This window comes from Barbus barbus, assembly GCF_936440315.1.
Source record: "Barbus barbus genome assembly, chromosome: 13".
Lineage (NCBI taxonomy): Eukaryota > Metazoa > Chordata > Actinopteri > Cypriniformes > Cyprinidae > Barbus > Barbus barbus.
In genome coordinates this window covers 14,327,193-14,344,479 of record NC_136741.1, presented here as the reverse complement: position 1 = coordinate 14,344,479, position 17,287 = coordinate 14,327,193, and the positions used below count along the sequence as shown (strand labels likewise).

Here is a 17,287-nt window from a genome sequence, read left to right as displayed (position 1 = left end):
CCGTGTTTGATGTGCTCTATGCATGTGTGTTGATCAGTGTTTATATGTGAATTAAAGCCTAAATTAAATCTGTTTATCATATAAAGGCTTGGATTAAAACTGCTTGTCATATGGTTCACTTTTATTATCTCTTTATGAAGTCCTGAAGCATTAGTTTGGTAAACCTAAAAGGAGAAAAAAAAAAGAGAAAGCAAATGGATTCCACTATAAGCAGGATTCTTCAATTGTTGTTTCAATTTATAGTATTGTTCACTGCAAATATTCTCTCCCAGTGTGAACAGGCTCTTTAGTCCTTTATCACAACACATGGTACTGTATAGCCCCGTTTGAGAAGGGCAACAGCTGTCTGGGTATAGGCATATAGGAGCTGCATTCGACTTTTCACACTGTCAACACACTTGGCCCCAGCCGTCCCCTCCCCCACCCTTGGCTTTATCACACACAACTTTGACCTTCACTCTGAAGGAGAATGAGAGGGCTTACGTTACCATTATAGACTCGTGGGGCTTTCCATATAAGGCTCTGTAAACACTGTGTGTTTCTTGAAATAGACATTTGCAATTGTTTGCACTCTTATTATATTGTGTTAATCAGAATAGATGTGTTTGGTGATTTATATCTCAGATCACGTAGCGTTTTGGCTCTTAGTTGGGTTTCTTTTGTAAATCCACAGGCACATTAGACGTGAGGCTCATGGGCTGTCAGGACCTTCTGGAGAACATCCCAGGTCGCTCTAAGACAGCATCTGTTTCTCTGCCCGGCTGGAGCCCCAGTGAGGCACGATCCTCATTTATGAGCCGAGGAAACAAGAACAAATCTGGCAGCAGCCGAACGCTCTCCAAGTCTGATGATCTGTCCAGTTGAGTGGCTTTATATTTGTTTTAAATGCTTGTTGAAAATCCAAGTTAATATCATTCATGAGAATCTTGCATGGGCATCATTCTGAAGCAGAACAAATCGGGGAATCACTGTAAATTAAACTCAATTCAGACACATTAATCTACATTAATCATTCACATTTATGTGAAACGTGGCGATTTGCCATCTTATTTCATCTTCACTCATTGTCTCCACCGGTAAATTGATTTTACTTTTGTTATATAACGTTATGTGGAAAATAACACTAAGTCTAAGCGAACACACACTACCGTTCAAAAGTTTGGGGTCAGTATGTTTTTTTGTGTTTTTTTTTAAGATATTAATATTACATTTTTTTTTTATTCAGCAAGGACAAAATTAAGTTGATCAAAAAGTGACTGTAAATACATTTATAATGTTATAAAAGATCTCTAATTAAAATAAATGCTGTTATTTTGAGATTTATATTTTTCAAAGAATTCACAAAAATATAAAGCTGCACAACTTTTTTCAGCTGTGATATAAATAGAAATGTTTCTTGAGTACCAAATCAGCATATTAAAATGATTTCTGAAGGATCACATGAAACTGAAGACTGAATAATGGCTGCTGAAAATTCAGCTTTGCCATTACAGAAATGCACTACATTTTAAAATAGAAAAAGTTACTTTTTGAATAGTAATTGTAAGTTTCAGAATGTTACTGTTTTTGTATTTTTGATCAAACAAATGCAGCCTTGATGAGCATGAGGAAATTGACCCCAAACTGTTGAACAACTTTTAAATTCTTTGTCTATGTATTTTTGTTATTTTGATTGCATGCAGACAGATATGTTTGGGGAGTTTTTTTATTTTTATTTTCATCAGTATTTTTTTATAAAACACATTAATCAATGTATTAAATACACATCGCTAATGAACTTATATTAATGTTTTTGTTCTAAAGTAATAGTTTAAGAGATGTTTTGTACTATTATGACAGATGAAATCAGTGCCGTTCTGAAGTTGGACAATACAGTTGTGGGACAGACCCATTGGAAGCCAGTTAGCAACCAATCTTGGGATCAGAAGTTCACGCTTGAACTTGACCGGGTAATGCAAGAGAAATTGCATAAAACACACTTGTCCAACCACAGTCTTATCCCATAATCCTCTCGACACATGAGTAGATGGGCACACACATGCACACATGCTCTCCATTCCAGCCTCTCTCAATTAACTTTGGAAATGTTAATCCCAGATTTTCCCCAGTTCTTATGGAAACTCGGACAAGTCGGATCAAAAGTCATCATTCGTAATCTCTTCACTCTCACATATAAGTGTCCCCTTTCTATGATGGCTGTGTGTTTGAGTCACACTCTTGCACAAGCAAACGTCAGTTTAATTTTAACGTTCAGATGTTTACAATAAGCATTAGTTCCCTGTTTTTTTTTTTTTGTTTTTTTTTTCAAAACTTGTCCTTTATAATGCATCTCCATTCCTCCACATTAAGAAATGGGCTGATTTGTATTTGCTTTTAGGCGCTTTTTATTTTTCTGTTGATGGAATTGCTCCGGTTTCTATTTGACATCTCCCAAGGAGCAAGGGTTAAATAAGAGTGAATTAAATGACTCCTTCAGTTACTTCATTAGTGATTCATGTAAACCTGATATAGAGGCTTACTTGCTATGTTATTTTATTGATTTTCTTTGAGGGTCGATTAGTATACACACACATCTGTGGGTTTGGACTTGCTTTTGGCTGTGTGATGGCATAAGCGTTTAATCTCATGGCAGGCAACGTGAGAACTCTAATCAGCAGTTGTGTAGTGGCAGACAGACTCTGAAAAGACCTGTAAAAGGCCTGTAAATGTCAAACCGCTGGCTGTGAACTGTAGCAAAACTCACAAGTGGTAACTGTTGGGCGTTTTTAACTTGATCAGTAAAATAAAAAGGAAAAGCACTTGACCAGTACTCTCTCATTTACAATTTTAAACTGGCATTCAAAAAATGAGTTATCATTTGTTACATTTATCTAACATTTAAAATTTTAATTGAGCTATTGGCACCAATAGCCTTGTGACAGCGCACAGACATATAGCGCAGTAGTGCTATGGGCATCCAGATTTTGAAATGGACCTTTCCCTGATTCTGTCCCCTCGCTCTCTCCCACTTTGTTACTGTCCTATCAAAATAAAGGCAAAAATGGCTAAAAATAAATCTTTAAATAAAATGTTTTTTTTTTTTAGTTGACCTAATTTAAAAAAAATAAAAATGTTGTCCATTTTAAAAGTTATTATTTGAATTATATAAAAGTTATTATTGTTTTTGTTTTTTTCAGCTGATATACTTATAATTGATTGCTTAATTTTATTGTTATTTTAACTGGCACTTCTAGTCATCCATATATATATTTATATGGAGGACTTATCCCCCCCCCCCCCCCCCCCCCCATTATTAAAGGTGCTTTGGGTGTACAGCAATACACAAAGCGCTATATAAATGCCTCATTCATTCATTCATTCATTCATTCATTCATTCATTCATTCATTCATTCAACTACCCATAGCTTTCTAGCAATCACTTAGTAAACCCTGGCAACCACTCAATACAAAATCATAATGAAACTTTACAGAATATTTCATTTTTTTAAATGTTTATATATATATTATTATAAAAAAAAAAATATATATATATATATATATATAATATTATTATTATTATTATTATTATTATTATTGTGTGTGTATATACTTAATATAAGATATTGAATGTTTTTATTGGTTGACCTGTAGTCTCGTGAGCTGGAGATAGCGGTGTACTGGAGAGACTGGCGCTCACTGTGTGCTGTTAAGTTTTTACGGCTGGAAGACTTCCTGGACAATCAGCGTCATGGCATGTGCCTTTACCTGGAACCGCAAGGAACACTGTTTGCTGAGGTACTTTAATTTTTTCATCACGCTTAGACATGCAATATACAAATTTGATGGCCTTGTAGAAGACATTTATATTGATATTCTCTCTACCTCTTTGGATACAGGTTACGTTTTTTAACCCAGTTATTGAGAGGCGACCTAAACTACAAAGGCAAAAGAAAATCTTCTCCAAACAGCAAGGTAAGGTTATGAAGTGGCAAATATGCCTCAGTGTTGAGAAGGGTTGACATGTTCACTTAAACAGATTAGATTAAGCAGCCTAGAGCCTACTTTTGAGACAGCACTGTGGTTCAATATTGCACTGCTGTGGGGCCAGTGTTTACACAATGAAGTCAGAATGAACTTTGACCTTCTTGTTTGAACTCGTTTGAACCATTTATAGACAAAGATGAATAGCTGGTTTAGAGACTTAAGCTCTGTTTCAAAATTGTGCCAAAGTCCCACAAATAATGCTGTGCTTGGGAGACTCAAGTCAAAAGTTTCCATTAGCATTTTGCTTAGCTAACAGCACAATGCTGTTATAAGGCCATCTCAAGGCTGGTTACATCAACACAAATCTGGCACTTAAATTTGGTCTGGTTTTTGCATGTGATTTGTCTGTTCAGACTAATGCCTGAAAACTTCAGATAGTGCTGAATGAACAAGTAAATTAAGTTTCTGACAGTAGCAGTACACGGTACACAAACAGCTGTCACAGAGCATTCTGGGGTTGCATTGTACATGAAGGAATAAATGCTATGTTGTCACAGAATTTTGCTAAAATTAAAAAAAAGTGTCTACATAAATGGCACACTAGGTTTTGGAACTAATATTATCTGCTGTTCAGATGTTTTCTTCTACTTTCTTCATCTCATACATAAACCTTGTTCCTCTCAGGTAAAACATTCCTGCGTGCCCCTCAGATGAACATTAACATTGCCACCTGGGGCAGATTGGTGAGAAGAGCCATTCCGTCAATCAATAACTCATTCAGTCCTCAGGCGGCTGATCTAGGCTCAGCATTGAGCCCTGAAACAGTACCCATCGGCCACCCAGACGCCCACTCCCTGCCCAGGTACATATGTGTTCAAATGCATTCCAGCTCATCCAGACAGACTCATTTCCTAAAAGAGCATCTGGTAGCAGAAAACCCTCGAATTATTCTGCAGTCTTTGATAAACAATGACTAATCTGTCTGGAAATGTAATTGGTGCTCTATATTTAGATAATTATGACTTAACATTCCTGCTTCGTATCCCAGTGTATGCATTCCATAATGTAGCTATTCTGTAAATCTCCAGACTCCCAAACAAAGCCGCTGGACTGTTTAAAATGGAAACTGGCATGTGGTCAACTTTTATGATTTGTCTTCTCTCCTTCAGCGACCCCACTGTGACCAAATTAGACTTTGACAAACCAGCCACGCCTCCCTCAAAACGGCACTCCATCGAAGGTGAGAGAGAGGAAACTGCATCACCGGAAAAGATCCCAGATGGAAAAGAGGTGCAGGTACAGGAGCAGTTGTTTTAAAGGAATTGTTCAGCAAGAATTGAAAAATATCATCATTCACTCATGTTGATCCAGACCCATCTGACTTATTTTTCTGTTGAAACAAGCAAAAGGAAAAGTTTAGTAAAATGTTGAATGTTGATAACATTCTTTTCCATACAATGAAAGAGGATGGGATGAAAATGAAATTGGGATGGAAAGATTTGGGTGATGAAAAGTAATTTAAATTGTTATTTACTGATTATCTTGACAGGAGGTTATTTAAATATACGTGAAGGTCAATGAGATTTGCCAATTTCCATTCATCTTCACATATAATTAAATATGGCATGACAAGTTGTTTCAAATGAAGTTTGCTGCCAGATGTTGTTGGTTCAATAACAGATGATGTGTGAATGTGATGTGCTCAATTTGAACATGCATATGTTCCAGTGGTTCTTAACCGGCCTTACCAAATGTCCAAAGATGATTTGAAATGATTTAAAATAAGACAAACCAAGCTTTAAAAAAGCAACTAAACAACTGAAAATCCAAGCTCTAAATATTTTTTCATTGGGTTGAAATGGTGAGTAAAGATTTATTTTTTAATCCTTTTTTTTTATTTTTTTTTTTTTATCTATATCCAGTATCACTAATGACAGGAAAAGTCATTTAAATTAATTGGTTAAAAAGAATTGGATGCCTGAAAATCCTGTAGCTCTTAAAACCTCTGGAATCCTGAAATTTGATTGAAATTTAAATGTTTTAGTTACTTATTTAAATCTATGGACACTTCTAGTATCTTTAAATAAAGAAAGCTTGAGAACCACTGGCATATTCAATAATATAACTGGATGAATAAATTCACAGAGCTACAGCAAAGTTGGCCTTGACTGCAAAGTTGCCCTGGTCACCATTCACATCCTGCCTTACATGTCCTTCTGTGTTTGGGGAAAAAGTCATATGGGTTTGGAATATAATGATGACAAGTAAACAATGACAGATTCTTCATATTTTTTTTTTTTTTTTTTTTTTTTTGTCTGAACTGTCCCTATAAGGCAAGTGTTATTAAGAAGGGGAGTTCTCTTGAAGTACTTCAGAATGACTCTTAAATGCCTCTCGCCTACAGGATGCCCTAGCGACCTTTGACTTCCTGAACAACACAGTGGCTAAACCGGATTATGATAGTCTGGTTGAAAATGAGCAGCCTGGCCTGGAACTGACTGCAGTTCAACGACAAACTGAAATAAGGTACAATAGTTTTTTCCTTTTTCCTTTCACGGCTACATATAAACAGCATGCATATGTAAAGGTAGTCAAATGCTCAAAGTGTGTGGTCATGCCTTTAGGGAAGAAGAGGAAGTTCAATTCAGTTTGACAGGCTTCAAATGTGTAGCTGTTCTGGGGCGTGGCCACTTTGGAAAGGTAAACTTAAACTTGCTTTCACATATGCAATAAGGAGAGCTCTGTAAAATGTGCAAATGTTCAGTATATGAACCATTTATGTAATAGTAGCAGATTATGTCTACATGCTGCCACTTTGGGATGTGGCTCCTGCAGACAGTTTCATTGTCTCATCCCTTTAATTATTCAACAGGTTTTACTTACGGAGTACAAGACCACTGGAGAAATGTTTGCCATTAAAGCTTTGAAGAAAGGTGACATTGTTACAAGGGATGAAGTAGACAGGTAAAGGCTATCTATGTGTGTTTAAGTAAAATAAATGAACTACATGACGATGCTTGGAAGCATTTGTAGAGGCATCAGTTATACTGTGTGGACAGTATACTGTGGGGACTGTTCTGCTCCTGTTTTACTTCCTGTTATTATTAAGGCCAAAGAGTCAAGAGCTGTACTCTAGACATGGTGGAGCCACCAAGCGTAGTGTTTATTTACAGTTTTTAAATTTTGCTAAAAATATTTTTTGGAATTTATTCAGTATTTTAGCATGTCACATTTACTCATTTTAGTCCATTTATTTGTACTAAAATGCTGTTAAAATATCATTTTAGTTGACAATATGCAAAATAGTGAAAATGTGTTTTATAAATGTATATGTATTCATATAAATATTTATTCGATAATTGACTTTTGGTTAACTTAATTTAGATTGACACTGGAAGTCCTCATGCTAGCAACTAGTTGTCTTCATTTCCAATTTTCCATTTTCTTCTCATTAATTTTCTCTCACGCCTTATCTTTCTGATACAGAGGCTAAAATTAAAATAAATACAAACTGTTTGTTATATAATCTACAGTATATACAAATGTAATGCTACATGCATTATCAATAATCACTGTTAACATTATATGCATTTGAGTAATTAACATTCCACTTGAAACCACTAATATTTAGCTTATTCACTTATAATTACTATGCATGCAGTTAATGTGTTCATGTTAACTGACAAAGTGGAATGCTTCTGCTTTTAAAAATACCATTTGTCACACTGGAGGACAATATGTTGATGTAGAAAGTCTTAAATATAGCAATATAACGCAAGTATGTATGTCATTTTTACTGGAATTGTTGGAGGAAATAAGTGGCCATGTTTTGTCTCAACTGTCCCATTTACTCTACATATTAATATCTATCCACAGCCTCATGTGTGAGAAGAGGATCTTTGAGACAGTGAACAGTGTTCGGCATCCATTCCTGGTGAACCTCTTCGCTTGTTTCCAGACCATGGAGCATGTGTGTTTCGTCATGGAGTACGCAGCAGGAGGAGACCTGATGATGCACATTCATGCAGACGTGTTCTCTGAACCACGCTCTGTGTGAGTGACTGAATTTACTATTGCTGCTGTCACACTGACATGATCGTTTCCCAAAAACTGCATTTCCATCTGAAATAACTTGTTTTTATGTCCTCAGTTTTTATGCTGCTTGTGTCGTCTTGGGGCTGCAATTTCTGCATGACCATAAAATAGTGTACAGGTAAGCGTCAGTCCTGGACGTAAAAACAGAAGACTTTATAAATGTTTAATGAACCACATGTGACTGTCATGAACTTTCTACTGCAGGGATTTGAAGCTAGATAACCTTTTGCTAGATACTGAGGGATATGTCAAGATTGCTGATTTTGGTCTTTGCAAAGAAGGTAGATAATGTATTTTTATCACTAATGTTACTAAAGTTTGTGTGATTTATATGTTGTTTGTCAGTAATGTGAGTGTAACTCATTCCATCTCCCGTCATGTAGGAATGGGCTTTAAAGATCGTACTAGTACGTTCTGTGGCACTCCTGAGTTCTTAGCACCGGAAGTTTTAACTGAGACGTCATACACAAGAGCAGTGGACTGGTGGGGACTGGGAGTTCTCATCTTTGAGATGTTGGTTGGAGAGGTATGATGGATGGATGGATGGATGGATGGATACTTAATTGATCTGCAAAGAGAAATTTATGAACAGTACGGTTAATGTTGTTAACTTGAATTGTACAGTTGGTTAAAAGAAAAAAAAATCTAAATATTTAAACTTCACAGTGAATTAAAAAGGTCCCCCTAAAAAGTTCACTTACATTAATTTGTGTGATTTAATTTAAAATAAATTATTACATTGTTTCAGATGATTAAATCTTTGAAAAGTAAAATTAAATATGACTTTAGAACTTCAGACACTTTAGAGCAGTAAAGGACCCGTATACTCAAAACGAAGTACCGTTTATTCATCATTTAGGGGTAAAACAAAAGTTTGAAATACTTGAGCATTGGTATACTGTTAGCGAACATCACGACGCCACCCACTCTGATGAAAGCGACGTTTAAATGAATATGTAAATATGTGCTGCGTGCTTTCCTCTCAGTAACAAAATAAACACAACAAAAATGGAGAAAACGGCAAGCATTTCTTCAAAAGAGAAAAAAGCATCGGATCATAGCGACATTGTTTGTGTGAGCTCTGCAAATTAGCACTCTCTTGAAGTTGCCATGTGTATTTACATGGCACTTTATTAAATATATTGCTTAAAAGCAATCAGCAGTATTAAACAGGAAAAACGGTGTCAGTGTCTCATTTCATCAGAAGCACAACTTTTATATCACCTCCAAGGACTTGAGAGACGAAATGAACCCAGAGGAGAGTTCCACGTGAAAGAAGGCGGAGCCTCAGCACACACCTCCTATGTCGTAATCGTCGTATAAAGGGGTTTTGCAGCCGTAAAGAACTTTTGTGGGAAGTTAGCTTTGGCAAGCTGTTTCAAACGCACAAAACAAACTTCATTTTGGCCGGATTTTGTTTGTAATGATGTCACGTCAGTTCATTCTTCGATTTCATTTGAAGTATATCGGGGTCTTTAGTATTTCACTGGTTTACAGCCCACAGTAATCCATGCAACAAAGTTTGTCAGCCTACCTGATGTAGACCAATGGACCATTCGAACAGAACTTGTTCAGACATTCCATCTGTGCTATTTGATGTCTCACTGTTTTTCAGCGTCTCGCTCGGAGCACCATATTTTTAATACAGTGTCAAGCAGCTTTGCAAAACGTCTCTCAAGTTTGCTGCATTCTGTTGCCATTTTGTTGGTTTCCATCCAACTGTTCTTTTTTTAAGCAAGACTGCTTCCCATGCATCCATTCTCAGTGGTTTTGTTAGGCGTGTTGCTTGTAGTGGTTGCAAACTAAAAAAACATGAATGTGATTCTTCAGTCCTAAATTGAAAATTTACATATTACATAATTTAGTTGACTACAATAATTACCATTTATTATAATTAGAATGTAAGTAATTTATTATGTGATCTAGTATTGATAGGCTCATGTTCATCGATATGGAAATAATACCAACAGAGGAACTTTTATTTCTTTTCAGTACTTTATTATGTGAAATATTAATATTATTTTTATTACAGTCCCCATTCCCTGGTGATGATGAAGAGGAGGTGTTTGACAGTATTGTTAATGATGAAGTTCGCTATCCAAGGTTCCTCTCCACAGAAGCCATTTCCATAATGAGAAGGGTATGTTTGGATGTGTCCTGATATGGTTAAACTATTTTCCTAGACTACAGCTCATTTTATTGTTTATGGCAATCCTTAAAATCACAACACAGCTTTATTAGAAAAGACTGTTCCTTTTTATAATAGCACTTTTATATTCTCAAATTAATTTACCAGCTAATTATGTTCATAAGCTTTAAACATTCTCTTCCTTATCCAGTTGTTAAGGAGAAATCCAGAGCGGCGCCTTGGCGCAGGGGAGCGAGATGCGGAGGAAGTGAAAAAGCATCCGTTTTTCAGAGTAGGCCATCTGTTTAACTTTTCTTTTTTTTTACTTTCAGATGTCACTGAAAATCTCCTTACTACACATTTGTTTATTTTTCCTCAGAATATGGATTGGCCCGCACTGCTGGCAAAGAAGATCCGACCCCCATTTGTGCCGACCATCAAAGGCCGTGAAGATGTTAGTAACTTTGATGATGAATTCACCTCAGAGGCACCGATATTGACTCCACCTCGTGAGCCAAGGTTTCTGACAGACAGCGAGCAGGAGATGTTTGCAGACTTTGACTACATCGCTGACTGGTGTTAAACCATATCCTCATAAACCCTGTTCATACATGCTCAACACTGAACCAACCGAACAACTCCTCCTCTGTAGGACACATTGGAAAAGAATCTGATTTCCCTCTATGCTCTTATTGTGCCATTTAAGGGATTGGCAATAACCTGTTTTAAGTATCTAGAATGAAGTGGTTGAGTCTTGGTAGCCCAATGTGGCATCTTTTTATTGTCAGAGCACTGGGACACTGATTGGTGACCATTATAAACTTGAGGAATCAACAGGATCAACTGCAGCTTTACTCTTCATTTTCCACACATTTTCTCTGCTTTTAAAAGCAGAAATGTGACTACTGTCTTCAGATTTTGGGACTTTCAACACAACTGAAGAACTGAACCTGACCAAGACATCAAATTGCAAATTCTTCACTCCATAATGGGAGCATCTTACAAGACGAGCAAGCTCAAAGAGAGTTCTCTTGAATTATTTATTTTCTTGTATTCCCTTCAATGCCTTAAATTCTTTACAGGGCTTCCAAACAATAACTATGAGGTACAGAAAACCTACCAAAGCGTTCTTGCCAAATGTTCTTCTACCCATTTTATTGGAATAAAAAAGACCTTGGCAAAGAGCACAGATAAATGAACTTGAATTGTATCAAGGCAAAATGAGAGAAAGCTGCAATTTAATTGATCTTTTGAGAATTTCTTTTCATTTCTATAAAAGTATCCTTGTACTCTAATCATCAAATGAAATGTAAGTTATAGTTTCATACTGTGTTTTTAGAATATTAGCCATTTGGATCTGCTGTTTGTTATAACAATGGTTGTACACACATATATATATGAATTGTAAGATTATCATTTTGGAGAGGGCAGCTCAAAGTTGAGAGCAATTCTGAACTTTTCATATGGAATGTAAAAATGTATATTCATGAAAACAAACAAAAATAATGTATATTTTTGGCATGTGGTCATGCCAACCTGGCTGTATGTTTTATTAGTTGACATTTTTTTAAAGAATATTTGTAGTCAGTTTCAGATTTTTGTAATTTTGCAACGATTTCTCACAATTTAGCCATTTTGTGGTTGTATATGTCAACATTAAACCACCTTTAATAGAAATGGTTTCATAAGTCTGTGATCACCATGCCTACTTGTTCGACACATTTGTTTCTACTGTGAACTCACCCCTCTCTGAGCAAGCTTATGATGGACTCCTGCCAACAATTCCACTCAAGTGTATCACAAAACCTTCCTCAAATAACATTCTGTTCACCAACTAACACCTGGTTTCTGTCCATTCCTCTTGACAAGCGCTTCAAAGAAGAATGTGCTCCAAGCAAACTAATGAAGATAGCCCTATTAAAGTACGTTTACATGCACTTTTAAGTTACACTTGAGTAGAAATAAAAGTTATCAGACGTTAAATGGATGTTTACTACAGGTGCAGATGTCTGATGCATCTGTCTGGTCAAACCAGACTGTCAAGTTTTAGTACTCTCTTTAACAGTGTCTTTTTGTATCAGTGGCAGATGAAAACCGGTCTAGAGAATTTACTAATAAGCTCATGTTTGCCGTTTCTTGCTATGGGTGGCGTTTGATAAATTCTCAGTGAAAAGCAGAAGCAGTTTTGATGTTCGAGTCACCTCACCTAACTGAGGGGGAAGAAGAAAAGTTTTCGCTCTGCGAGTCTAACTGGTCCTGTCTGGGTGTGTATGTGAGAGTCACTACATGAGTAATAAGGGTTTCCCATAGAAAGCAAGTTAGTTTTGTTTCATCTGTGAACTTTCATAACTCACTCTTCTCTGTGTTCAAGATTTAGGTAATGTATTTGAACAGCCTCCTCCACACAGCATTATAAACATGAAATACTCCCACTGTGCTGTTCTTAAAGGAAGCTAAATATTTGGTGCAAAATGGTGTGTGAAACGGCACTGTTATCCAGCATGATTTGAGAATGTCCCAAAGAACATCTTGTCCTTCGGTGGAAGCTAGAACGTCTGACCATTTGCACAAAACAGCTCACTTGGTAAATGTCAAAATGTACTTATTTGATTAGTGACATTGAAAATTCTTAAACATTAATTTTTTTATGTCATAAATGTTTTTTACAAATAAAAAAGCATGCCATGACCCCTTTAAACTTTGTTTCCTGCTTTTATATTAGATTAAACCAGATTTTCAATCTGGACTATCAGAGCAAAATCAGATTTACACTGTTGTCAATGACCAGACGTTAACTTGGAAAATTGTCAGAAATAGTAGGGTATATGCTCTTGAAGTAGATTTGTATTAGTCAAAAGGTGAATTAATCAAGTATAATTAATGTGAATTTATCCATTTATGTATGAAGTTATTCTTCCATTATAATCGTGCATGTGTGTGTTGGAGGCAGGCACGGATGAAATGTGCAGAATGTGGAAGGGGGCCTCTTTCTTTACTATAACACGCATAGCTTCTCCCTAGAGAGAGACTAAATTGTATATATAAGGTAAACACGGCCTAAAAAGGTAAAACGTGTGTCTGAAATGTATTGAACACGCCTAGAGAAAAGACTATTTAAAGAGAAGACAGAAAACATTCTGGAGAACTTTTCTGCAGAAGACTTCTCGGCTTTATTTTCGTGTTATAATAAAGTCTATTTTCTGGCATCGAAACCCCATGACTTTGAGAGTGATTCTTCATAGAAAAGGCGGAAGCCACCACAAATTGGCGTCACGAAAAGGATTGGAAAGGAGCAGAGGGTGAGGGACCACGTTGGGCTTGCTTGACAGACAACACAAATTAAGTGGCCACTACAAGGTAAGCAGTTTTTGCTTATATAATTGGTTTGTGTTGTTTGCTAGGCTACCCTTGGTGGTAAGGTCACTTAAAATTGCTCTTCCAAATTTAATTAGTTTTGATTCCAGAATAACTAATTGCATGTACTAATCTGTGTTTATTGTTAATGGGCCTTGAGGATAACATTAAACATTAAGCAGATAAAGTAGAGGAAAGTGCGCAAAGTCCTTAGGATAAGGCAAAAATCCTGCAGGGTGCTGTTTTTACGTGTTGAGGAAGTGCATCAGTAAAAGAGTGAGCAGTACAGACGCAGGTCGTTCTAGAGGAGCGTAGTGTAGTCGGATTTATTGTCTGTGTCTGTGTTTGTGTCTGCGTGAATGATTGAGGTTGTATGAAAAATAAATAAATCCCGTATTGAGTGTGTAAAAGCTGCGCACCCGCTCTTGGGTGGGACGCAGCTAGTGCCTCACCTGAGAGGGATGATTGACTGCATGAACCCTATAAATAAAGGGGCACAGAATGAAAGAATGAGCCCTGTGTGCATAGAGGGACAAGAAGGAGTGAATGTGATTAGGAAAAATTTATATCAATAAAGATTGAATAAGATCTGTTATATGTTTTTACATTGTTGAAGATCTGTGTGATAGAAAAGGAGAACATTTTTGAGATCAAAGCAACAGAAATGAGTTCAAGGAGACAAGTTAAAAAAGCGTAGTAAAAATATTTTTAAGGGCGGAAAATATTTATTTAAAAAACAAAAATAGAAGAAAAGTAAAAATAAATATAAAATAGAGTTAGTATTTTTGGATATTGAGTGAATATAGAGTTGAGACTATTAACTCATACAGAGAGTGCACATGCATCAGACAGAATAAAAACTAGGTTTAAAGACGTAAGTCACATAATAAAGACTAAAATAGTTAAACAAAGTAGGAAAAATAGAAGCTAATTGACTAATGAAAATATATATAGATTAATAATAAGTAATTGGATTGTAAGATTATAGGGAAAAGTATGGCAGCCACTCCGGCGGAAATGTTAGGAATGAAATATCCATTGTGTAAAGACTTGATAAATAAGGTCTCAAACAAATGGCAGAAGAGAACTAAAAATATAATGACAAAATGGCCAAAAGAAGGGACATTTGATGTAGCACTGTGAGAGGAAATTGAAACTTTGATAAAAAACTATAAAACTAAAAGTATCAGTAAAAAAAGAGAAAAGAGAGAAGCAAAAAGGGAAAATAGTATGAAGTGATAGCCATGTTTAAAAAGGAAGGGAATGATGCATTAAAAAGTATAAAACAGGCAAAGAAAATACTAAAGGAGGCAGACAAAGAGACAAAGAAAAAGGAAATGTTGTTTTCTAAACCACCCCCATTTCTGCCCCCAGAGGGACAGTTACCAATGCTTAACGGTAGAGGTGTTAGGAGAAATGCAGATGGAAGGCAAGGCAAGTTTATTTATATAGCACATTTCATACACAGTGGTAATTCAAAGTGCTTTACATAAAAGAAAGTGAAATAGACATTAAAAATCAATAAAAACATGGGAATAAAGATAATAAAAACAAGGAATTTTAAAATGATATAGAAATTGATTTAAAATAAATTTAAAGAAAATGATTATACATAAAATTTATTGCAGTCAGTTCGGACATATAGCACAGTGCTCATTCAACAAATGCACAGTTAAACAGATTAGTTTTGAGTCTTGATTTAAATGTGGCTAATGTTTTAGCACATCTGATCTCTTCTGGAAGCTGGTTCCAACTGCGGGCCGCATAATAGCTAAAAGCAGACTCCCCTTGTTTTGTGTGAACCCTTGGTATTTCTAACTGACTCGATCCTAATGATCTGAGTGGTCTGTTCGGTTTATATTCAGTGAGCATATCAGCAATATATTTAGGTCATGGGCCATTGAGTGACTTATAAACAAGTAAAAGTACTTTAAAATCAATCCTAAATGTAACTGGAAGCCAGTGTAAGGACCTGAGGACTGGTGTGATATGCTCAGATTTTCTGGTTCTAGTCAGAATCCTGGCAGCAGCATTCTGGATGAGCTGCAGCTGTCTAATGGTCTTCTTGGGAAGGCCGGTGAGGAGACCATTACAATAATCCACCCTGCTGGTGATAAAGGCATGAACAAGTTTCTCCAAGTCTTGACTGGAAACAAAACATCTAATTCTTGCAAAGTTTTTGAGATGATAGTATGCTGATTCAGTTACTGCTTTGACATGACTACTGAAACTAAGGTCTGTCTCCAGAATCACCCCAAGATTTCTGACTTGATTTTTAGTTGTTTGACCCCTAGATTCAAGGTATGCATTCATCTTGAGAACTTCATCTTTGTTTCCAAATGCAATGACTTCAGTTTTCTCCTTGTTTAACTGAAGGAAGTTCTGGCACATCCAACTGTTAATTTCATCAATGCATTGGCAGAGGGAGTCAATGGGGCTGTAGTCATTTGGAGATAAGGCTAGGTAAATCTGGGTATTATCAGCATAGCTGTGATAGGCAATTTGGTTCTTCCTCATTATCTGACTTAGTGGGAGCATATACAGGCTAAACAAGAGCGGTGCAAGAATTGAGCCTTGTGGGACTCCACATGTCATGGCTGTCCACTTAGACTTATGCTCTCCTATACTCACATAATAACTTCTCCCTTCTAAGTATGATTAAAAACTACCTTTTCAATAATCTTACCTATGAAAGGAAGATTTGATATGGGTCTATAGTTGCTCAACATGGTGTTATCAAGATTGCACTTTTTCAGAAAGGGCTTAACAACTGCAGTTTTAAGGGAGTTTGGAAAAGTCCCAGAAAGAAGTGAGGCGTTCACCACTTCTAAGAGATCAGCTTCTAAACAGTTAAGCACATTTTTGAAAAAGGATGTGGGAAGTGTGTCAAGATAGCAGGTTGAAAATTTAAGGTGCTGTACTATTTCTTCCAAAATTTTGTTATCAACACACATAGTCACTTCTTTTTGAAATTGCGGTCAAATCTGTGTGACCTCTGCATAACTTGAGGTTGTGCCAATCTCCTTTCTGATATTATTGATCTTCTCAGAAAAGAAGGAAGCAAACTCATTGCATTTGCCCTTTTGCTGAGGAAGGGCAAGTAGAATTGGAAGAAAAAAAGGAACCAGATGTAAAGACAAAGAGGCGACAGGGAAAAGAGAGTGAGGGATATTTACCGATGGATTGTTATAGACAGGCACGCATAGCATTAGAAATTATGAAAACAAACCAGGAAGGTAAAACAGAATATGAGGACGTGTTAGAAGAGATGAGGAGAGCAGGGGCGTGTCTAGAGCATTTTAAATGGGGGGGCCAGTCTGGGGCACAGCCTTAAAAGAGGGTGGCCGGGGGGAGGGGTTGGATACACGATGTTAATAGGCTTATATTATATAGGCTATTAATGGCACAGTGTGAGATTCATTGGTCCTCACAGAACTTTGTGAGATCGCGATGAACAAAGAGTGACAGCTTTAGTGGTTATGAGCACTCTTTGCGAGATTTCTAAGCAATCCATTTAAAATGTAGAACTTTGTTTTTTGCCCACACACACGTTGCAAAGTTTTGGGAATGACATCTGCATATTTATGCGGGATTCGCTCTCGAAGTAGCAGCATATTGATAGCAATAGAAGGGACAAAACATGTGAAAATGTGCATTAAGAGAGCACCCCCACTTATTTCAGAAGCAGCCTTAGTGATTATTTCTGGAACCTGGTTGATATGCTTCTATAACTATATACAAAAACAA

At 36.5% G+C, this 17,287-nt stretch overlaps 1 protein-coding gene across 2 annotated transcripts in view; it reads left to right on the top strand.

The window, feature by feature from the left end:
• LOC306879582 (serine/threonine-protein kinase N2-like) overlaps positions 1 to 12,881 on the top strand; it is a 48,446-nt gene extending 35,565 nt beyond the window's left edge. The window contains exons 7-22 of one of the 2 annotated variants that reach the window (XM_079432634.1): positions 674 to 859; positions 1,840 to 1,949; positions 3,631 to 3,774; positions 3,876 to 3,951; positions 4,648 to 4,825; positions 5,133 to 5,259; positions 6,368 to 6,489; positions 6,588 to 6,663; positions 6,836 to 6,927; positions 7,840 to 8,016; positions 8,114 to 8,176; positions 8,263 to 8,339; positions 8,442 to 8,584; positions 10,091 to 10,198; positions 10,398 to 10,478; positions 10,566 to 12,881. In XM_079432634.1, coding sequence (XP_079288760.1) covers positions 674 to 859; positions 1,840 to 1,949; positions 3,631 to 3,774; positions 3,876 to 3,951; positions 4,648 to 4,825; positions 5,133 to 5,259; positions 6,368 to 6,489; positions 6,588 to 6,663; positions 6,836 to 6,927; positions 7,840 to 8,016; positions 8,114 to 8,176; positions 8,263 to 8,339; positions 8,442 to 8,584; positions 10,091 to 10,198; positions 10,398 to 10,478; positions 10,566 to 10,769 — 1,964 coding nt within the window. In that variant the 3' untranslated portion in view covers positions 10,770 to 12,881. The remainder of the gene's footprint in view (positions 1 to 673; positions 860 to 1,839; positions 1,950 to 3,630; positions 3,775 to 3,875; positions 3,952 to 4,647; positions 4,826 to 5,132; positions 5,260 to 6,367; positions 6,490 to 6,587; positions 6,664 to 6,835; positions 6,928 to 7,839; positions 8,017 to 8,113; positions 8,177 to 8,262; positions 8,340 to 8,441; positions 8,585 to 10,090; positions 10,199 to 10,397; positions 10,479 to 10,565) is intronic. The other variant, XM_079432635.1, reaches the window with a different exon arrangement.
• Positions 12,882 to 17,287: the final 4,406 nt, after the last annotated feature.